Genomic DNA, 24,133 nt, shown 5'->3' on the forward strand with positions numbered 1-24,133 from the left:
TAGAGTGTATGAAGTGGAAGGCTTTCGATATTGTGCTGGATCAGATCCAAAAGTGAACCAAACTACAGCTCTCTCACTCAGAACACAATATCCAAAGCTCAGACAGCAAATAAATCCACTGAAATAAGAACCTGTTTTAGTCTGCAAGGTGTGAGAGAGGGAATTTAAAAGTTCCCTTTATAGCCAGAGGGAACAGGCTGAACTCGAACACTGAAACAGGCAGCAGACACTAAATAGTGCCTGAAGAAATTCTTCTTGCAAAATCCTATTGTATTTTTTCCTTATCTTGATAAAACAGCAATTTCACCTTTCCTTTTTTCATTCAATAATAATTGCTTGCTGCTTATTCACACACAAAACTGTTTCATATAAAATTTCAGTCAGCTTCACAACAGGAGAAATTTGTTCTCACCCTTATTCCTTGTTGATGAATTATTCAAATGAGGGGAGCATGTGTCAGCAGATAGTAATTATCATAAGACACGCCCATCTCCATATAAGGGCATACAAAAACCTCTCTCAAGTACATTAACTGACAACTCTGCACATTTATCCAAGGGTGCTCAAGGCCAATAGAAACACAAGGCATTTTAATGGAAAATATTTATGCAGAATCTACCCCAGATGTATAATTCACATCATTTTTTGTTGTCGTCTAACAAAAAATGATGTGACAAGACAGTCCGTTTCTAACAGACACTTCCTTATTTCATTATTTCTTATTTCAGAGTAACTCTAGTCTAGGATATAGAGGTACCTGGTCTTAGATTTTGTAAACGTACTTTCCCAAATAAGAATCTCTATCCCTACTGCCTAATTCGCTTTCTCTCTGACAGTGTCTCTCCTATCTGCCTCCTTTCTCAATCTGTCCTTTTCTCTTGACTGACCTGAACCTTTCCAAATTCTGTAAATCCAAGCGAACTGACAGAGGTCTGATAACAGTCCGAAAGCAGTCATTTCTCTCTCTTCCCATCCATCTCGTTCACGCTCTCTCTCGCCCTCTTTCTCAGACCACTTCACAAAAAAGTTTAAGAGCCGAGAGAACTTTTTTGTTTCAGCTTAAACTGACAGATCAGAAGTGTTACACAAACTTTTTGAACACTTTCTAACATTAAGGCAGAATTCTAAAGCTGCGGAGGCTGAGCTTTTACTTCGTAATATGCACATCAAGCCCTAACGATGATTAATTAATTATAGAGATTAGAGAGATGATAGGGTAAAATTTTGCATATTAAAACAGTCCAAGTGGTGGCATTGATAATCCTTTCAAAACTCTGTCGGTCTCAATTCCAGAAAGCACTAGTGGGTTTAGCAGAGCTTCAGCAAAATTCACAAAAAATCATTTTTTAAAGCCAACACTTAAAGCCATTGAAGTCAACATAAATAACATGTTTTTGTTGTTGTTTTTAAATTAACATTTTGTGTGTGTATATATACATATATATAACAAATTAAACAACACTTTTTCAGTCCCACTGTCCTTCAAATTACCCCATTATACACTAGCATTTCAAGATAAATGCGTATGAGTGTTATGAATATGCTCTTAAATGCAAGACATTAGTCATATCTGCAAAAATCTATCATTGTCACGCACATAATAGATCGACGGCACCACAGTCAAGGTTTGCAGCTTGGGGACACCGGCTGTCCTTCAGCACCGCGAGCGTGTCAGTGAGAGTTTGATGCTATCTCAAGGTCCCTAATACCTCTCGATGAGCAGAGGATCCGGAGTGTTTCTGCGGTGGGTCCTCGAGATTAGAGTCACAAATCTTTAGAGGTTGCTATGGATCAATATAATGCAAGATTTATTATAGCCGAAACAGACTGAAAAGCCACGAATGGACAAAAAACAGCATGACACCAGCTGGAATTAAATTTATGACTATTAATTATGTGTAAGATATAATTGGTGCATAGGATGTGTTTACGTGGGCGTAAGTGAATCAGCGTGTACGCTTTGACTTTAGGATGGATAATGTAAGGCCATTACATCTAAATTACCGCGTTAATGTCCCTACAATGTCATCATGGCAGGGCGGGAGAGTTCGGTTTGATGAATGAAGCTCTCTGCGCATGTGTGAATGAATATATATTGTTGATGAATCCCAAGCAGGACAACAGAACAGGCAGATATTAGCGTTAGCTATTTGGGCGCCCCTCTTTGCACCTCTAATGGATGTCTGTCAGCTGCTGCTGTTTTAATTTCCTTCCCTTCAAATGTATGTGATAGAGTGGCATCAAGCATGAATATACATTACACTTCATGAGGATGTCATGGTGAATGATGGAGGCTTTCCTGCTTGACAAACATGAGTTTAATTGGATGTCTACTGATGTCGCATTTTAAAACAGGGAAAAACCAAAGCTAGTTGTGTCAATCACATTTTATTATGCTATTTAAAGCTTTGCTCACAATTAACTAAGAGGAGATATATTTGTGATCAAACATCAGTTAAATTCAACATAAACTGAATTAATATTTAGTATCAAACAAACAAATACAGAATCTGAGTCCCGACCTTAAATTCAGTGAAAGTCTTTGGGATGTGCTGGAGGAGACTTTATAGAGTGCTTGACTCTTGCATTGTCAATACAAGATCTTGACCAAAAACTGATGCACCACTTGATGGAAATCAATGTTGTGGTGTTATTTCCATCAAGAAGTGGATCCATTTTTGGTCAAGATCTTGTGTTAACAAAGCAAGAGTCAAGCACTCTATAAAGTCTCCTCCAGCACATCCCAAAGACTTTCACTGAATTTTCACTTGACATTGTCATCCTGGAATATGGCCATGATGTGTCTTCCTACATGTTTTTTTTTAAGAAATGAAAAGCTACACACTCCATCTTTTAGGGTTAAAAGAACTGTTGCCAAACATATAACATGCTACAAACATAATAATCACTGCAATAATAGGTCCAATCATAGACTCTTAAGTATTTGCCTATTAGTGGTAAGTATTTACCACTAACCACTGTTCTGCATGTCCCTTCATGGCTTATTGCTTTATTAGTTGTCACAACAACAGCAGTAATGTTTCAAAGCAAGTCTTAAATAGCTTGACAAGATTTCAACCAGCAGGGTGCTGAGTGTTAGTCAAATCTATTTGGGCAAGCTTGAATCCCTGGCCCTACCTGCAGCTTTAATTAACCTTGTGAACCGGTCCTGAAACACACTGTATGTGAGCTTTCAACTAATTAATTTCCACACACACGCACTCACATGCATATAAACAGAATTGCACAGTCCCTTGGGCTTATGGAAATCTAATGTTGCCCTGTCAAGCCAACAACAATTCCAGTTCCCCTGAGAGAGGCACCCTCCAATCTGAGGGACTTTCGTGGACTTTCCCATTCTTCCAGCAAACAAGAAATCTGCAAGAAGTCACTATAATTATTAGAGGTGCTTTCTAAGCCAATAAAAACTAAGCATCTTCTTCTGTTGTTCCTATCTTGACAATCAACACCTTAAGATAAGGTACAAATGACTCTAACAGGTGGGAAAGGGTATAATTTTAAACTAGTCCTGGGCCAGATCTGACCAAGAGAGCTTCTATAAACCCTGATTAGACTGCCAATTACCCATAAACCCTGGGGATGAAGGATTAAGACTATGACCTTTGACCTTTTACGTCGGCCTCAGGGGGAAACCCCCTCTCCTTCTCCTTCTTTCCATCTTTCTATCTCCTCTGAAAACAAAGTCGGTGTAATCCTACCCGTGAGCGCCGCAGTCCACTTCAATTACCTCCCTCGGCAGCCACTATAGCTGCATTCTGTGGGGCATGGCTAATGAATCCCCTGACTCGCAACCTTTCCCCTCTCAAAAATCAATTCTTCATCCCCAGTCCTTCATTAATTTTAAAGTCGGATCTCTGACATTGTAAGGTATCCCTTAAAACCACCAGCATATGACTCTGCTGGGGCCTTTCACTTGCAACCAATGCAGCTGTCTATACAGTAATGAGTCTGTTTGTTTGAGTCACTGAGCGGCAGGTGAAAGGCTTTATGAAATCAATTCAAAAGTGGAGACGGGTGCTTCGGTGGTCTGTTTGAGGTCTTTTTCAGCATTACAACCAGTTTGCATTGCTGAAACGTGCATTTAAAGTAGTTTTCCAGCTACTTTACTTTTTTTATGGCGTTCGATACTTTTGTCAGCTTCCTAAATAGAAGTTTAGACTAAACACAGAAATGGTTCCACAGTCATTCACGCCTAATGAAACGGTTTATCGTCAAGCGTGATCAGGCACTCAAAAGCATGTTACTTTGTTCCGTGAAAGCTTGCATGCTTTACGATCACTCATGAATAAAATCTAATATTCAAATGACAAATGGCCCTCTCTCAGTGATGAAAGGTTTATGTTCGCAGAGGCGCTTTCAGCATTTGAGTTGGTCATCTGTCAATCTGTCCTCTCTGCATGAAGCGATCTGTCAAACGCTCAGACATACACATAGACAAACGCACGCTGAAGACGGCTTCATCACGCAGATATGCGCTGTAATCTTTGTGAGGCATTAATCTTATTAAATTCGGGTCAGGAAATCATGAACCGTGTCAATATCAGTTTTACAAGCTCTAATCCGTGTGCCTTGATATTAAAAATCTGCACGCTCCCTCCAATGTGAATTTGATTTAGGGATGTGCAGGTGCCCAATGACGCATCTTACATGTTTATGATTTCAAACTACTTTATTAACATCCCGCCATCGCTTAAAATTCGAGATATGCGAGTTTAGCATGCACAATCAGGTGAACAGGTGGTAGTTGACCGACAGGCTATTGATTTATCTGATTGATGAGGTATAATGCTAATCATCATCTGTGTGTGTGGACATATGGAGAGCTTTAGGCCTGTCCGCTGGTTTCTCAACCCTCTCATCTTCTTTAAATGGTCGCATTTGTCCTCCAGCCCCCTGGACGTCCAATTATCCACAACAGATCACCCCTGACCACCCCAGACCAGGGCAGACCTGTGGCAGGAAAAGGGAAAAAACCTTCCACTTATACAGACACCCACCACCACTAAAAACAGCCCTCAGGGACTCTCTGTTTTTGAAAGAAGTCTCTTATGCTCACCACGGCTGCACTTACTGGATCAAAGTACAGTAAAATCAGTTACAATGTGATATATCTCTACAATTCAAAATAACTGTGTTCTATTTTAATATATTTTAAATTATTATTTTATAATAAATTTATTCCTGTAATGGCAAAGCAGAACAAGAAAATTAAAGGTGCTGTGTGTAATTTGACTGTACTAAGCACAAAAATTCCATATGTTTGCAGATATTTAGGAAACATGCTAAGTTTACATACTTGTTTCTCCAAAAAAACAATGCTACAGCCGTTTACTCTGAAACGTGCGTTCCGTGTTGGAAATATCTATTTTGGTCTGTGTGATCTCGCACACTGCCAATTTATCCAATAGTATTTCGACACCCCGAGTTACCATTTGGGGGAAAACACAGTGTATTGTAGCCACGGAAGCCAGCAAACAAACTAGGTCAGAGATCGCAGATTCTACCCGTCCTAAAAAGCCTCGGCATCCGTTTAAAATGCTCTATGACCAGAGGCATATTAAAAAGCGGATAAATCAACTCATCAGCTTGTCGCCTTCCATTGACAATTGCACTCGTTCCTGTTGCGTGTCCTCAATCTGGCAACCCACATGAGCGTCGAGTCTAAGGAGGAGGGGGCAGTAGAAACAATATTTTGAATTTGGACTGCAGTACCCATTTCAACCACTAGCTGTCAATACCACAAACTGCACCTTTAATAAATAAGATAAATAAACTTTAAAAAAAGATAATTTTTCAGCAGCTTTTACTCCAGTCTTCAGTCATATGATCACTCTATTATGCTGATTTGATGCTCAAGAAAGATTTATTATTATAATATTATTATTATTAATATTATTACAATTGTTGAGAACAGTTGCGCTACATTTTTTGTGGAAACCATGATACATTTATTCAGGAATCCTTGATGAATATATGCATTTATTTTAAAAAGAAATCACTTGTAACATTATAAATGTTTTCAATGTCATGTTTGATCAATTTAATCCTGAATAAAAGTATTAATTTCTTAAAAAAAAAAAAAAAAAAAAATCTTACTGACCCTAAACATTTGATTGGGAGTTTATATAGAGATAAAGACTGAGGTTGAAACACTATATTTGGTGCATAATATTGAAAGCATTAACAGTGTTTACAAACTTTTTTAAATAGAAAATTATAGTAACACACAATTGTATTCACAAAAATATGTCCCCACAAGAATGGACAGCCAAACATTGGCAAAAAATATTATAGCAAGATGCTTATGCGGTTGCTCTTGAGCTGTCTGGGTGTATGAGTGATTTCCTTCTTTTCTCTGTAGTGATTTGCGGCCGCCACTAAGAGTTCCCTTGTGGAGTCAACACAATCACAGCAGCTTTGAGAAAGAGTACTTCTCTTGAATACACCTGTCTCTGGCCCACATGAAAGGACATCTCAATATCTTCCTCCAAATCTCTGGATAGATGCGGCTAAACCTCTGCCCTGCAGTCAGTTATGGCTGGAAATAATATATCAGACTGGCCCACAACTGCAAGCAAAAGAACTCAAAGAACTTGTGACATTTTGAGGAATTTAAACTCTAATCTTCTCTGCCATCAATGACACTTCAGAGGATAAGAGGATCTAGATCAGGTTTCATATCTTCTGGCTATGAGATGCCACAGCAGCTTGGAAAGGTTGGATTTCAGAGGTCTTCTGCAGTCACGTTAGCATCAGTATGGCCCAGTGCCGAACACATCTGTTGCAGTCGATGGACCCACGGGCTGGGCCAGCTCCTGACAGAAGTCGGGGGGTGGTGGGACAGAAGCGAAGAGGGTTGGAGAGGTAACAGGGGAGTTGGGGGGTTGGATATGACGCTTGAGGCACGTGCAGCTTGGACATCTGTCCCTCTTTCCAACCCCCACCAGCTAACATCCCCTCCACCACACACAAAAACACTAGTCTACACACACACACACACACACACACACACACAGAGCGATCTGCTGCCTTCAACGTTTCATCATCCCAAACCCCGATAGGATCAAAGAGGCCTCTCCAGACGTAATGAGCCCGGTGCGAGCTCAGGGCAGAAGCCCAGACTGACATTGCCTTGGGGACAGTGGGAAATCAACGCTGCATGTACGCCATACTCACTTTTTTGGTTTCTTTCGGCTTTTGTTTGCGGTGGCATTAGCATGTGCGTGTTTGTCTTCGTCTCAACGTTCATTTAGATGCTGTTTCTGCTGCTTAGCCATCACCTGAGTCCTGTTAGAACACAACAGCTGGGATCCCTCGCTCTCTCAGTTTCTCTCTTTCACAGCTGATTGATGAAAAGCATCTGGATGCACTGATGTGGTGACTATGCATGAAAAATAATTTCCTCCATGTGTGAGAAACGCTCTGACCCACCAGGCTGAAGTTAATATTCAGGTACCGTCACAGGACAAACAATCCAAGTGAAAAGGCTTAAAGCTAAATGACCAATTTTGTGCGGTTTCAAAGATCAACCCAAAATCGTAAATAAAACAAAATAAAAATAAAGCACATTTGTTTTGTATGTTTTTATTACGAGTATTACGAGTAAATAAATAAGTAAATAAATAGCAATTGTATTATCTGAAAAAAAAAAAAAAAAAAAGATATAATAATTATATATATATATATATATATATACACACACACACACACACGTGTTGTCAAATCGATTAATCGCGTCTAACATAAAAGTTTGTGTTTACGTTATATATATACACACATATATATAATGTGTGTGTGTGTGTGTGTGTGTGTGTGTGTGTGTGTTTGTGTGTGTGTGTGTATGTGTGTGCGCGCTTTTGTGATTTGAGGACACAAATTTGTATAATGACATGGGTATTACACTGGTATTACGACGTAAACATGAAATATGACGACATTTCATGAGTCCTCATATTTAAAATAGCTTTAAAAACATACTAAACAATGTTTTATTAAAAATGTAAAAATACAGAATGTTTTCTGTGATGGGTAGGTTTAGGAGTAGGGGTAGTGTAGGAGGATAGAATATACAGTTTGTACAGTACAAAAACCATTACACTTATGGAATGTCCTCACTAAGATAGCAAAACAAACCTGTGTGTGTGTGTGTGTTTGTGTGAGTGTATTAATTAATTTATTTATTTAGGGTGAATTCAGTTTGATTAGGACACTTTTTCCCAGTCATCTCAATGGCAAAATGTTCCAATCAACCTGAATTCACCCTATATATATATATATATATATATATATATACACACACATATATATAGATATATACAGGGGTGTGAAGTAACGAATTACAAATACTCACGTTACTGTGAGTAGTTTTTATCAGAAATTTTACTTTGAGTGTTTTAAAAAATGTGTACTTTTACTTTTACTTGAGTACATTTTAAGTGATATATCGGTACTTTTACTCCACTATTTTCCTCCGTTTGTGGTCGATACATGATTTAATTTTGTTTTTATCCATCAACGTGATTGGATAGGGAGAGAGTAATCGGTCTCGTGATTGTGCATACTTTAACCGCCATATGCGGTCAATCATGGCTGCTGTGGAAGCGTGTTTTTCAAGCATCAGTTCAATCGAGATATCAGCATCTTATATAATATATACAATATATAGGCTAGCCTATCTACAGGGCCTGAAATTGCAGGTAGGCTATCGCGTACAATATTAATAACTCCAGCAAGTGCCACGATCATATTGCGGGGAAATCCCACTCCTATAGAGTCGCAACGCGCGATCTGTGCGTTGCCGCGTCTCTCCCTTGGGCGTGTCCTGCAGCAGTCACCTTGAGAAGTCGGAGACTCTTTGACTCTTGAGGAGTTTAGTATGAGTGCGCGATGCGCACTGTGGTGTTGGGGACACTCTAAAACGTTTAATGTGGAAAAACACCTTGCTGTACTGAAAATGGAGGACCAAATTCAGTATGCACCTTATGATGATGACCCATGGCGTTAACATTTATGTCACCGTGTGACTACAGCTCGTTAATAAACAACGTTTTTTGTTGGATAAATTTCATATAATCCGCCTTCATTTAGCAAGTGCAGTAGCGTAAAAATATTTTTCAGTTCAGCATTTTTTGTTCAATTCAGTTGTGGATGCTGCTGAAACAGCACATTCGCCGAGACAGCAAAGATACGTGTGTGTGTGTTTCTTTTGAAAAAGTTACCCCTGAAATATTTCCCTATTTGATGCAAAATTTTCCTTATAAATGAGAATTTCAGTGCATTAGGTGAGGTAAACTGTTTGATAATATTCTCATTTCTTTATCACAAAACACTAAAACTGGCACTGTTTTGGAAAGAAATGGCCTTTTTAATCTATTTTTAAATCTGTATTTAACCCGTCTCATGGTGTGTGATGCTAAACTCTCATATGAATTTTTGTATTCTTTTGCATTCGCCACGCATTCTTTTGCATGGCTTTTGTATTCTCTGCACTGTTCCAAACATTGATATTTTATGTGCAACAATAGCATGCTCACGCTCAGTGGCCTTACACCTGATTTTACATATTTTTTTTATTTTTATTTCAAACATTATGATTCAATGAGGATGAGTGTACAGAGAACTATTTCATCTTTTCATCTCTGTACTAGTCTTTCCGTGTTGTTTTCGTGCGTTTTAAAAAGATGGATAGATATTCTTCATTCTTTCTGACAAACAACAAAAGAAAATGTGAATTACAGTATGTACAATGTTTTCTAAATGTATAAATTGCAGTGTACAGCATGTATTATAAGGGGGAAGAATCCACAGCTCAGTACTCACTACTCATGAGTACTTTTAAATAAGCTACTTTTTTACTCTTACTCAAGTAGTTTTTACTCTACTCATACTACATTTCTTGGAATGTTATGGTACTTTTACTTGACTATATTTTTTCAGTACTCTTTCCACCACTGTATATATATATAAATAAAATACATCTATAAAAAAATAGCAAATAAATAACTAAATAAATAGCATTTATAATATCTGCTATTAAAACAAGTAAACAAGTAACTTGTAAGTAATAAGAAAGAAACAAACAAACAAGTAAGTAAATAAGAAAAGTAAAAAAATAAATATTTGTACCACTGCAATCCTTGGGTTGCACATTCTGGGACACAACTCAGCTTTACAACGCTCGTAAATCCTTAGTTGTGGTGGCAGACAATGTGAAGACTCAAGAAATAACAGTGATATTTCATCTTTTTATGACCCAAAAGCGCTCCCCAGCTTCCCTATCCAGACTGCTGAAATGATATGCATTCTATATGAGGGACAGAGAGAATGAGAGACGGAGAGATGTATGAGACGTGCTGCCGAGGTACATCATTTCAAGGCTCTTAACTGCCCATAAACAGGCCCGTCTGGTCTTCCCCGAAACCTTTTACCCCTCGCCATGTCAGGGCGACAAATTGAAGTTATAAATGAGTATTCTTTATGAGCAAGGCCGCATGTGCAGTGCTGGAGGTGGGTGTCATTATCCAGAAAAGGAGGAGGAGGAAGGGGGCGTTTGACCAACAGTAGGATCCAGAGGCACAGAGCCAGAGGAATCGACTCTAACCTCCACCCCATTCACTGTTAATCACTGTCCCACCAGCAGCTGCCTGGAGCGGCCCTTGCTAGCTACATCAGGGTACGCCAGCTTCATTTAAATGACAGAGAGCTGGTTTTATACAGTGGAGACTAATGAAGAGACGCCATCAGGGAGCGAAACAATCTAGTCATTTTAAATGTGCACTTGCACTGCATAAAGATTCAGTAAAATATTCTGTAAGGATATTCGAACGGTTGATGTGTATCGCACTTCATCTCTCTTCTGAAAACTGTTTTAGAGTGGTGTTTGTGTCTAAACCCTAGGAAGTTCATACACAAGATTCAGCTCTATCCTGGAGTCAATCGCAGGATTTCTGGTCTAAAGCTAGATGGGAGGTTAATCTTCACACCTTTCCTAGCATGTGACGGCCTGCCACTCAAGATAAACCACAGACACACACAAAACACACAAACATGTTCACCTCTTTCCCAACAAATCCTTAAAGGGATAGTTCACCTAAAGATAAAAATTCAGCCATTTACTCACCCTCGATACCATTCCAAACATATACGCCTTTCTTTATTTCTTTGTGGAACGCAAAAGATATTTGGATTTTTTATTATTATTATTTGTTTATTTATTTTGTATATACAATAAAAGTCAATGGGATCCAATTTAGTTCTGGAATTCACTGACTTCATTGGAACGTTTTAGACGTTTTTTGTCCAAACATTGTTGTTATCGTTAACTAAATCTAATTGAAATAAAGCTGATGTGAAACAAAATATAAGTATTAGATGAAAAACTAAAATGATAAATATTGACTTGAGACCTAACTGAAATAATTTGAAATACTAAAATTACTAAAACTAAAAGAAAAAATTAAAGCTAAATATATTATAAAAAATATATATTAAAAACTAAATAAAATTTAAAATTATTTTTAAACAAAAAATTTCCAAAACTTAGCCTTTATTTTTATATTTTGAGTTTCTTTAATTGTAATTTAATTCAAAATATTGAAAATACTACTACTAATAATAATACTAAAATCATTCTCAAAGAAAGACCAATATATCTTTGTGTTTCACAGAAGAAACTCATACAGGTTTGGAACATTTGGAAATGAGGGTGAATAAATCAATTTTCATATTTGGGTGAGCTATCTTCTCCACCACAAAGTTTAAGGATTCATTTAGCCTGTCAGTCACTTTTACAATGCATTAGGGGTAAGTTTCAGTTGCTTACATCACTAGGTTTTTTTGATGGAATCTAGACTTCAATGAGGCGTTCTAATTCTCCACCAGACACAATAACGCTTCGTCTTGGCCGTTTCAGCTCTTCTACAATACATTAACTTGCAGATCAAATCTTTTTTTTTTAGCAGAATAAATTATCTAAACTAAATCAGACAAGCCTCGAATTTTCTCATCTTTGATGCCTAATAAGAGGTCAGCTCCAAACCATTTGCATAACCTCCCTTATGTCCCAATTTCATTGTATTAAGAAGCGTTTCGTAACAACAGAAGCTACTAAACCACTTCAATCAAGTGTTTTGGAGGGAAAACAGCTGCTCGGTGGGTGGCTGACTGTCTAACACGTTCGCCCTACTGTAAACTCATCATTATTCAGTGCTTGGGTGCATTGCGTGTGTGAACCGTTACCAGCTCCTGCGCTGCTGGACACAACGCTGGCCCACAAAACGCCTGAGTGGAGAACAAAAGTAGAGGAGATAAGGGGATGAGGGAGGGGAGGAACTCTGTATTGATGGCACATCTAGGAGGAGAGCCCCAGGCTCCCCCATAGCTGGTCTTTTTGTATGCAGATACCGACAACAATAAGTCCATTAGTGATGTGGTCTAATCCGGCGCGTGTGGCCGACCACGGTGGAGGCTAATAGAGACATGGTCTTTGGAAAGAAAGAGGATTACTTTAATCTAGTGATGGTCTGCACTTCTCGAGCTTAATGAGAGGATGGGACTGAACTCTGTCTTTGTCCATCATCGCCCCCCTTTCCGTTAATGAAACATCCCCCCATAGAAATCCACAGACATCTGAGGAAAACTGAAATGTCCAACTGTCCAAAACGAACCAGCACTGTCGAGTATGAAGGATTGAACTTATGAAGAAAGTGTAGCGCCTCACGCAGTTCAAAACACTTACACTACATCCTACTAAGTTGAATATGGAAGGCGGTCTGGCGGAATTTGTTATATATAGATATTTTTCTTACAAAATCACTTCGCTTTAGAAGGCCTTTATTAACCCCCCAGAGCCGTGTGAAGTACGTTTATGATGGATGGATGCACTTTCTTGAGCTTCATACTCGTTGGTCCTGTTCACTGACATTATAAAGCTTGGACACGTCAGTATATTTATTAATATAACTCCGATTGTGTTCATCAGAAAGAAGAAAGTCATATACACCTAGGAAGGCTAAACCTTTAATGCGTTATTGCCACGTTAACTTGTTCTAAATTCAACACAATAGAGATTTTCTTCACACACAGTATGAGGTGCAGTCTGAACATGTTTTTTCAACCACGTTTTGATTGACAGGATATAATCGGCCATGATCATCGGCTGTTTTTATGATCAATGACCAAGAGTGAAAATAATTGCTTTTATCAGCTGATACTGATTATTGGCCAATACATTAGTGCATCTCTAATACATTTTATATGTATACACACATATACGCAAGCTCTGGAAGCTCAAAAAAAATCATTTTATTTGGTAAACAGACCATTTTTGCCTGGGGATCGCCAGAGGTAAGACAGCTGCTTCGAAATAAAATTATTGATTTTAGAACAGTACTTCATACAGAAATGTGCCTAAAACTAAATATTTTAACTAACGTAATACACAGAAAAAACACAAATGCGGACTTGATGCCGCTTTTGAAGGAGTTTTGTCAAATATACTGTCGAAAGCTTTTATGCTGTTGTAGAAAATCAGCAGAGAGCTTGTAAATGGAGTTCAACAATCAAGAGAACAATGTCTGAAATAATCAATGTGCCACCAGCAAAGATGTTACTTATGTAATGGATTCTCAATAGACCGCAGAAATCGAATTGTGTACAAGCCTACGAGGTAACTACAGTGCTATTTTACCACACCACAAGTGGTACTAAAATCATGAGAGGAGACAGGGCTCAAACTCAGCGGAGCAGTCAGATTCTGAGAGTGCTCTGCGTGATGCGTCAGTGCATATCAGCGGGACAGGTCTCGGGATAAGGCTTGACGTTGAAGCCTTTCCTCGCAGGGGTTTGGGGAGGGATTCTTGTTCATCCCAAATCCTCTGATCCTTCAAGGTGAGCCCGTCTGCTAAAAGGAGCTGCATTATACGCTTTTGAAAGACGTCACAAATGTGGGCAGGCTGAGACGTGCACTGTCTCCGAGTTTGATTAGATTGGCTGGAAAATTTGATTGGTTGACATTGCTTGATGAAATTGAACTGTCATCTTTTGTTCTAGAATCTTTGCGTGATCAGTTCTTGTTCAAATGACCTTGAATTTTTCAATTTACAGGAAAAAACCTAGGCCAGATTTGTGTTTCTATAAGGGGCCGAAACCAGCAAAAGAAGGGAGAAACAAGTAAAAAAACATGTGAATTAAAGGCCAACAAATATGTAACAGTTTAAGCAAAAGTGTTGCTTTTGCTTGTGGTGGGTGTGAGTCTCTATGCTCTCCTACCTTCTAAACACAGACCAATATCCTGGCCCATTGCTCTCTCCCATCGCTCTGATGCCAGCTGGCAATGCCAACGAGAGAGAAGCAATCAATCATCCCAGGGCTGGTGCCTGCACAAACTCTCAGGGTATACGGATTGCACAGCCACATATGCAGTGGAAAGAAAAATAATTTAGCATTCGCAGCGACCGGTTCCCATCAATCACGACACTTAACAGGCTTACTAACTTCATTTTAAGCTCAAATGTTGTCTTCCCACTCTACAGTAATAACATCAGAGGTGTTTTAAAAATAAGGCTAAAGTTCAGATCTGGATAATGGGCATTTTAAGAAATACGCCGTCCTACAGGAAGCCCTTAAACTCACCTTGCAATTTAGTACGCCAGTAAAATGGACAATTACAATTTTATGATCTCTGTTAAGAAAATGAATAGATGCAATTAAAAAGTCCCTATGGTGGTCAGGCTCTCCCAAAGTCAACAGAAATGATTACACATTCATTTAACCACAACCACAGAGTGAAACAATTGTTTCATGAGGTATATGAGTAGACAAAAGTTCATATAAAATGTTATAAACAGGAAAGTTCAGACTCTAAAATCTGATTGGATCGAGTCGCATTCTGTTTGAACAGCACATACAGGTAAACGTATCCACCTTATTTTTCAGGTAAGAGCGGGAACGGCCATTTGTAAATTTAATGTGTCTGGCTTCCGGTGTCATTCGTTTCCAGTTATTTTTAGCTGTACAAAACATTATTTCTTACCGTATTATTTTAATGTATAGTCTTAATTATAAACACACTGGTCTGTAGCGCAAACAGTTTTAATGTTTACTGCACTTTGATATTCTTCTTGTTATTCCCTAGCGGCTAATAAATCGGAAGACTCACAAAAAACACCTTACTTCTTAATAAATGTATTATTATTGAAGGGTTAGTTCACCCAAAAATAAAAATTTGGTCATTAATTACTCACCATCATGTCGTTCCACACCCGTAAGACCTTTGTTTATCTTCAGAACACAAATTAAGATATTTTTGATAAAATTTGATGGCTCAGTGAGGCCTCCATTGACAGCAAGATAATTAACACTTTCAGATTCCCAGAAAGGTACAAAAAACATTTAAATTAGTTCATGTGAGTACAGTGGTTCAACCTTAATATTATGAAGCGACGAGAATACTTTTTGTGTGCCAAAAAAACAAAACAAGGATTTTTTAACAATATCTAGTGATGGGCGATTTCAAAACACTGCTTCATGAAGATTTCTGAATCTTTTGTTTCGAATCAGTGGTTCGGAGCACTCATCAAACTGCCAAAGTCAAGTGAACTATTGAAATTAAGAAACACTTATGACATAACGAAGCCTCGTTTACTGAAATCACGTGACTTTGGCGCTCTGAACCACTGATTTGAAACAAAAGATTCGTAAAGCTTCGAAGCAGTGTTTTGAAATCGCCCATCACTAGATTTTGTTTTTTTGGCGCACAAAAAGTATTCTCGTAGCTTTATAATATTAAGGTTGGACCACTGTAATCACATGAACTGTTTTAAATATGTTTTTAGTACCTTTTTGGACATCTGAAAGTGTTAATTATCTTGCTGGCAATAGAGGCCTCACTGAGCCATCAGATTTAATCAAAAATATCTTAATTTGTATTCCGAAGATGAACAAAGGTCTTACGGGTGTAGAACGACATGAGGGTGAGTAATAAATGGCATAATTTTCATTTTTAGGTGAACTAACCCTTTAAATGTAACTACTGACTTAACATTCAAACCAATGTAAAAAAAAAAAAAAAAAGAAAAAGAAAAATAAAGAAAGAGTAAAACAGTCTCTTCTATCAGTGAACTGTAGTGCTACAGAGCTACAGAGAGACACAAATGAGAGTTGTTGGTGTCTCAGACTTGGTAGCAACTATTGAAAGTGGATGGTGGTTCCCTAGGGTGTCAGAGTTGGGCTGTATTGTTCCTTGTGTCTGCCTGCTCTGGTCATAACCCTGACTATACAAAAGCACACAGATGCACCACTGCTCATCAGGTTGAGTGGGGGTGAAGTCTAAACTCCTCCCTGCACCACCTGTTGCTCATTCAACAAAACACTCTCTCTCTTTCTCTCGTTTCCTTTTACATTTCCCTCTCTTTATTTCTCTTTGTCCCCCAGAAGTTTATTATGACTATCTTTACCGCACATCTTTCCCCCTTCCTCTCTCTTGCTTCATCCAAGGTGACCATGTGTTCATATGTCTGAGCTGTGTTACTCGTGACTGGCTTTAATTAATTCATTAGGTAGTGTGAGAGTTAAATAGCCAGGGGACAGAAGGCCTGTGTCGCCCCGTGTCCGAATGACCCCACCCTGTCAGCAGTCTCCCTGACCCCTGGAGTTCGACAGGCTAAGTGATCTCATTATTGCTGCATGGACACACACGCAGCCACATGCGCGTCTGGTCAGACCAGGTCGACTTCACTGGTTAATATGCATTTGCTAGAATTAGCAAAGACAAGGGAAAAATGCATTTGAAACTTGGCACCTCTTCTCTTCAGTACTTTGGAAAATTCTGAAAGATTAATAACTCACATATTTACAACAGAGGCTTTGGAATAATAAATCTACTTTGTCAATGTATCTCATCAAAGTCTGGATGAAGTTTTAGTAGCTTTGTGGGACTGAAATGGCCTTCTGAGTCATGATGAAACGGGAAGACGGATCACAGAAATCTGATTCATGCAGTTTTTATAGCTGCATCAGGGTGTGTCGGTGCATTAGAGCTACAGTAAAAGACTGCTCAAATTTAATTAAAAAGCTTTACAATGCTCTTTTACAATGCTCTTTTCTGCTGGTTTCATAATCAGTTTATATTGAGGAGTTTCAAAGTCTGGATGGTTTTGGGCCTCCCTTTCAGCACCCACACAGAGTCTAGATCCAAGGCAATAAGGTTAATAGCACAGAGGGCAGGCGGCCCAGAGGGGAACAGCATGCCCTGCTGAACATAAGCCACTATTACTTTAGTTTTGTCCTGGACTGAGGGGCTTCACATAAATAGGCTTATCTGTCAGGATGTCTCCAGCTTAAACCCTAGAGGTACAGTGAGACCCACAAGAAAACCCTTTCTTCAGCAGAATGGCCAAATTCAGACTTTCTTTCTTACTTCTTTCTCTTATATATATATATATATATATATATATATATATATTATACAGTATATGCATTTGCGAAGATAGGCAAAAAATGCATTTGAAACTTGGCATCTCTTCCCTTCAGTACTTTGGAAAATTCTGAAAGATTAATAACTCACATATTTACAAAAAATTATATATATATATATATATATATATATATATATATATATATATATAAAAATGAAATATAAAAAATATATATCTCTGTCATTCTTTTAACTTAGATAATAAGATCATAATAAGAATAGATAGATAATATATTTATAATTCTATATTATTACATTTATAAATCATTTAATAATTATGAACATATTTTTTTTTATTTAATAAAAATATCAAAATATTAATGCATTACATTAAAACAATGATAAACATTTTTATATAAAATATTAATATTAAAATATAAAATAATACAAATCATATTTTTAAATCAATATGTACTATATATTATTACCTAAACAAATATAATATTTGCTAAATATAAGCTTGAAAAAAGCAATGTGTTTAATAGCATATAGCAACAGAAATCAGGACAATCCTCGTTACAATTCAATCCGAATTTGTTGCTAACCCATGTTTTTGCAGTACAGGTTTTGGGACTCTCCCTGTAAGTGGAAAAGTGTGAAAGTTTCCCGCCTCTCACAGCCAATCAAAACAGAGAACAAGAGTATCTTATCTTCCTTTCACCTGTTCATTCCCAACATTCCATAGGACAGCTGTTCTTATGTCTTCACCTGTTCCCCTGGAAACCAGTCCCCCTGACCCCCCCCCCAAACAACTTTCATTAGATGCTCCAAATGGCTGATGTTTACCCATAAGCCCTTGTGAGCCATGCAAAAATATAAAGAGGGGCGACAGCAAATGCTGAGCATCATTTAAAAAGTAATAAACCACAGATGAACCACCACAGATCCATTCCCTTTCATCTATCATTTAAAGTGTGAGGATTCTGTCACTGTAAATCATCCCAGCTCCAGCTTCATCATCTGAGTAATGTAACTGTGCCTACATAACTCATCACCTCGACCATAAATACCACCTTCAAATGCAGCATATATAAACAGGCTGTTAAAACACTCTCTGGGAATTTGGTCCCTCCTACGCACACCAAGCCAAGAGCCTGTTTATTCTCACCAGAACATCTCGCGTTTGACCGAAGATCTGTGCCCTGCTAATGTACGACACGCTGCCTGCTGGTGGCAGATCAACATGCCTGGCATATGGGTTCCCTCCTTCTCATTTCTATTTATCTTTCTACCTCCCTTTCGCTCTATATATACCCATCTTTGCCAACCCCCCAAAACCTGTGAACCAGACAAGCTCTATGGCTGGCAGCAGACCCCTCATCCCAGTCTCCCGCCCACCACCTGGCTAATGGAGCTGTGCCACAATGGAGAAAGATGATCTCCATGTAGAGAGCTGGCACTATGTGCCCAAATCTCATCAATTCCCACAGAACATCATCAAAAATCAGCTATTCTAATGTTTTATTGCATTAAAGGTACAGTTCACTCAAAAAAATGTAAATTGTCATAATTTGCTCACTCTCTTGTTGTTCCAAACCTGTATAACTTTCTTTCTACTGTGGAAAACACACAAAAGAAAATATTCTGAAAAATATCTGGTGTTTTTTTTTTTTTTTTTCATTGTTGGTTTGGACTTTTATTACATTGACAAAACAGTTGAAACATTTGTCAAAATATATTCTTTTTTGTTCCACAGAACAAAAAATTCATAGAGGATTAGAAGGACAAAGATGCTGAAAGAGTTAGGGTGTAAATGTGGGCAGTCATATTTTAATGTACCCATTATGATGTCACAATCAGTGTTGGGGAAAGTTACTTTTAAAAGTAATGCATAACAATATTGCGCAACTCTAAACAAAAAAAATAACTAATTGCATTACTTAGTTCCTTTTTATGGAAAGTAATGTGTTCAGTTACTTTTGCTCATCTGGTCTGGGTTTGCTTATTCGTTTTTAATAAAAACAGTTCTATTTTTGGCAAATGTAAAGGCCCTTTTGCACCAAAAGTGAAATGAATAAGCTTTAGGCTAAAGCAAATGCAAATTCACACCTGTACAGTAGAGGGCGCAGCTCAAATAAACCTTTCAGCTGTGCTGCCATTCTGGATTACAGAAGAATAGGACACAGCATAAGAAAGTTAAACATTCTTACTTCAGCAATAAAAGCAAAAAAAGGAAACACAAATGTGATGTTTATCTAAAGTAATTTTTGCTCATTAGTGTGGTTGAATTGGATCATCGAAGATCAGCAGCAAAGACATTGCTTAATAAAGTAAGATTAAATACATAAAGTATATTTGTGTAATTTAACATATTTAATTATTACTGGTTTGCGTAATGAGTTTGCATTTGCAATTTTTGATTCATTTTGAGGAATACTGAATCTGTGAGATGAGTAAATGTATGCTCACATTTAACTACAATTTAACTACAATTACCACATGCTTATTTCAATAAGTAACTCAGATATTTTGTTGTAAATTTAAAAGTAATGCATTACTTTAAAAGTTACTTGAAAAAGTAATCTGATTACGTAACTCGAGTTACTTGTAATGCATTACCCCCAACACTGGTCAAAATCACTAACATTTTATATAAATACATACCATTTTTTATATTAAATGTTAAATGTAATTGCATAGAATGTGGTCAAACTGGAAAACAACGCCCGATGAAGGTCTCATGACCTAAACGGATAAAAATAAGATTTGCAAGCTATTGCAGTGTGCAGGACTCACCTATTTTTGTTAGATTTTTTGTTTCTATTTATTTCTATGCACTTGCTTATAGGGTTTTTAAGGAGTTGTCAGTGAATGTTGTCAGTATAAAATAGTATATATCTATGTGATTCTTTCTTGTTTCATGCCATTTTTGCAGACATCCCTAGAGGAAATGTTGCATTGTCATCTCACAGAGGGACAAACATATCATAACTAATGATGTAGGCCACCAGGATGATGGGGGCAAGGATAAAGGACAGGGTACATAGCTGTCGAGAATGTGCAGTTTAGGAATCTAGACCTAGAATCAACTCCTGTGGGGTTCTAGAACTATTTGTGTACCAGAATTCTTTCCACTGCGCACATTCAGTCTACAGTTAATGATAATGACAGTCTCGTTTGAGGCACAAAGACTGCAAACGTTTCTGCTCAATGTGAGAAGAACTCATCCAAAAACCTTTCATTTGTAAGGGTAAACTTGGGATTTTCAGATGTTTGATTATGCGTTTAGCTTGTTTTCGGTTCACTGAAGTAAAAGCGTATTTTTTTAGATAGTGCTGTAAAAAGAGTTACCAAGCCATTCAAATTTCCAAGCATAAAATTTATAGTCTGACTCTCTATCGTATTCAGAACGTAAACCGCCAACTTTGGAAAACTAATTTTCTCAGCAACAATAAAAAAAATGTTTTATTCAACAGACCATCTGTTCTGCAACCCTCATGGATCATGAACTTACAATGAACTCAGAGTTTTGAAACCGCAAGGTGTCTGTTAGGCGCCGGATATCACTAATAAATGAATCTGAAATGTAGGTTAATGGCTTTGGTAATATCATCAAGCAGTCAGTCCTATAACTGAATGGAGTTATTGTTCAAATCCAATCTGAAAAATCAAATATTTTTTTTGATATGGAAATATGAGAGAAATATAACTCCCACTGCTTGTAACCTCCCCTGAAAAGAAAGAAGAAATAAAAATTTAACTAAAAAGATATCCAATCTGAATCAGAATAAATATTATCATGCAGTAAATAACTGTTATTTGAAGCTTTGGAGAGCTGCAGCTTCAATTAATCCTGTAAACATCAAAAGTAATATGGTTTCTTTGCTTTCCCTTTTAAATAAAGATATTGCAGCAGGCATGATAAATCACGTTGGAGCTCAACATGGAGGTTCAGATCCTAATTAGACAGCTGAGTGTGACTGAATTGCAAATGATTTGGGTTTTAGAGCAATTTGCAATGAGAATGCACGAAAGAGGAATTTCATAGACAGGATTTATGAGTAGCTGGAAACCGAATCTGCGTTCTGACTTTGAATTGTGTGAGAATAGTGCAATTCTTTCCAAGCAGTGCCAGAACATAGGGACTATTATGTCTCGCTGATATCTCAGAGCAGATGGTGAAATACTCGAGCAGGTGAAGGATCTGTCCTTTGACGACGCCATTTAAGTTCTGCAGGCCACCTAGAAATGATTCTGTATAACAAATCACAGAGCAATCGCTCTAAGGTCGCATGACAAAAACATAACGTTGCGGAAGCATAATGAAATTGGCGATAATCTAATGACCGAAATCAAATAGTGCCATCAGCATTTAATTAGTGTGTACTGGATATGGCGAGCCCTGCTGTTAAAACCTGGAGCCATTCCATGAGAAACACTGAGATGCTGGTGGATTTTTTAAGCTAACATCTGTCACCTGGAAGCAGCCAGCATTGCGCTCCTCTCTTGGCTATTTCTGGGGTTGAATTTATCTCGAATACCAGCTACCATCCATCTACATTAATACCACAAATCAGATTACCTCCTCTAAAACTAACAATGACCTCAGTGCTTTACTCCATCCAGGGACGATGGTTATGGGCCGCCGCAGCCAGTGGAAGACTAAACAAGATCGAGTGGAGATGGAGGAGAAGGGAAAAAGATGAGGAGAGCAGGACAAAATGGGAAAGCTTTATAGAAGGGAAAAAAAATTAGATGAGCACTGCGGAAATTTGCAGAAGGAGAGATTGAGGAAGAGGGCACGAGGCAAGGATCAGAGTACAAATGAGAAGACTTACTTGCGACCTCCAAAGAGGCATTGCGGCTGACGGCTTCGCCCAAGTAATTCCTCGCTACGCACACGTACACCCCTTCGTCGGGCTTGCTGCGCCTTCCGTGAACGATTCGGAGGAAGAAGAGGGAGCCACTGGGGAGGAGCATACGGTGGGAACGCGGATCCTCCCGGTCCGTTTCGACTCGCTCGCCATCTTTGTACCACTCCACCATGGGGGTCGGCCGACCTTCGGCCTTACAGTTTAAAGTGGCGGGCTCACCCTTGGAAACAATGAGGTCTGAGGGGTGTTCGACAATCCGTGGCGCAGCATCCTCCAGCCTGGGCCGAGATCCTATAAGAGAGAATCGGTGGTCACTATTTGCATTACATGCAATTGAATCTGGTATAAAAACAACAGCAACAACACTAACAGTGTCTTAACCAGATGTGACTCAATGCAACAGGCAATACAAGCACAGTTGTGAATCTTTGACAGCAATTGATTGATTCCTGATTCACTGCTTTTAAATTTGACAGTTTTTGCTAATTCAAAACAATTCAATAAAAAATTTGATTCAATTTGAACAACAACTTTTTTTAAAATGTGATATTTATTTATATGATTTTTTTTATATACTTCCTCTAATGTATCTTAGACAAGAAAAATAATTCGAAACTATTATGGCGAACAGCGTGCATCTGAAGTGTCTCAGCTGAAGGAAATAATCCATTATTTATCAGCTTTAATATATCGGCCAAATTTTCTTATCAGGCTGATAACATTAAAAATGAACATATATCGGCCAATACCGATATAGTGGCCGATATATCGTACGTATCGTAAGTTGTGTGATTGTGATGTCAGGCAAAATTGTCACTTTGAGTGTACTTGTCACCAAAAACTTCACACAAGGTTAGGGAACATTGTAAAAATCTGCATAAATTTAGTATAAATTTGATGACTACTTTTTGCAAAAAAAAAAAACAACAACAACAACAACATAAATTTAAGCAAAGAGTAAAAATTCTCACTTCACACCAAAAACAGCTCTTAATTCTAGTTGGAGGTTAGCCAAGATAACACAATCTCAGATCCAGCACCTGCTATACCAATGCCATCTTTACAAGTTGATTATTCATGTCACTGTTGACAAGGATGTAAAATACAATTTCCGCCAATACTCAGCTAGGTAAAATTAAGGCGTTATACATATGTATTGCTCATATACACGTTATATCAACTAGCAGTATGAAAATTACACGCTCTAAATTCAACAGCTATCAAAGAAAACAGAAATGCATTTCAATCCCGCAGTAGCTGGAATGCCTGGATATGTATATATAATTTCTCTTCTGTTTTAAGGCGCATATGAATTCATGCTGACTGCCAAGGGTTTTTTTGTTTCGCACAGTTGTTGGGTGGGGGTAGGGGGGGACCGGTGGTATGGTAATTCAGGTAGGCTTTCAGAAAGCTTTGAAATTGCTTTTCTCTCACCCAATTTGAATGACAGTATGGTGGTGGGACAATTATGGATGAATAACAACAACACAAACTGATTTCTCAACAAGACCGGAGAATTTCAGCCATCGGGAGATATCTGGGGATGAAAGTGAATCATTGTGCATGGTGATTTTGGAAATAATTACCGATCCCGGCGGCAACAATTATACTGGGGTTTAAAATTTGTGACAAGAGAGCGACTGTGACTTCCAGCAGTCAGAGAGAGGGATGGTGAAAACATCCTTCAGTTGGAAATGAATAATGTGATAGCTGTAACAAAAAGCTACAGACATCCCCCTGGGAAAACGTCCATCATCACCCCAAAATCCACATAAAAGTTACACAGGATTATGTGGAAAAATGCGCTAATGCATTTTGCCTACAT

At 38.1% G+C, this 24,133-nt stretch overlaps 1 protein-coding gene across 7 annotated transcripts in view; it reads right to left on the minus strand.

The window, feature by feature from the left end:
* robo3 (roundabout, axon guidance receptor, homolog 3 (Drosophila)) overlaps window positions 1-24,133 on the minus strand; it is a 190,028-nt gene that overhangs the window by 39,355 nt on the left and 126,540 nt on the right. For all 7 annotated transcript variants that reach the window (XM_051909671.1, XM_051909672.1, XM_051909667.1 and 4 more), the window contains one exon: window positions 22,273-22,599. In XM_051909671.1, the coding sequence (XP_051765631.1) occupies window positions 22,273-22,480 (208 nt within the window). In that variant the 5' untranslated portion in view covers window positions 22,481-22,599. The remainder of the gene's footprint in view (window positions 1-22,272; window positions 22,600-24,133) is intronic.

This window comes from Ctenopharyngodon idella, chromosome 10 (assembly GCF_019924925.1).
Source record: "Ctenopharyngodon idella isolate HZGC_01 chromosome 10, HZGC01, whole genome shotgun sequence".
Lineage (NCBI taxonomy): Eukaryota > Metazoa > Chordata > Actinopteri > Cypriniformes > Xenocyprididae > Ctenopharyngodon > Ctenopharyngodon idella.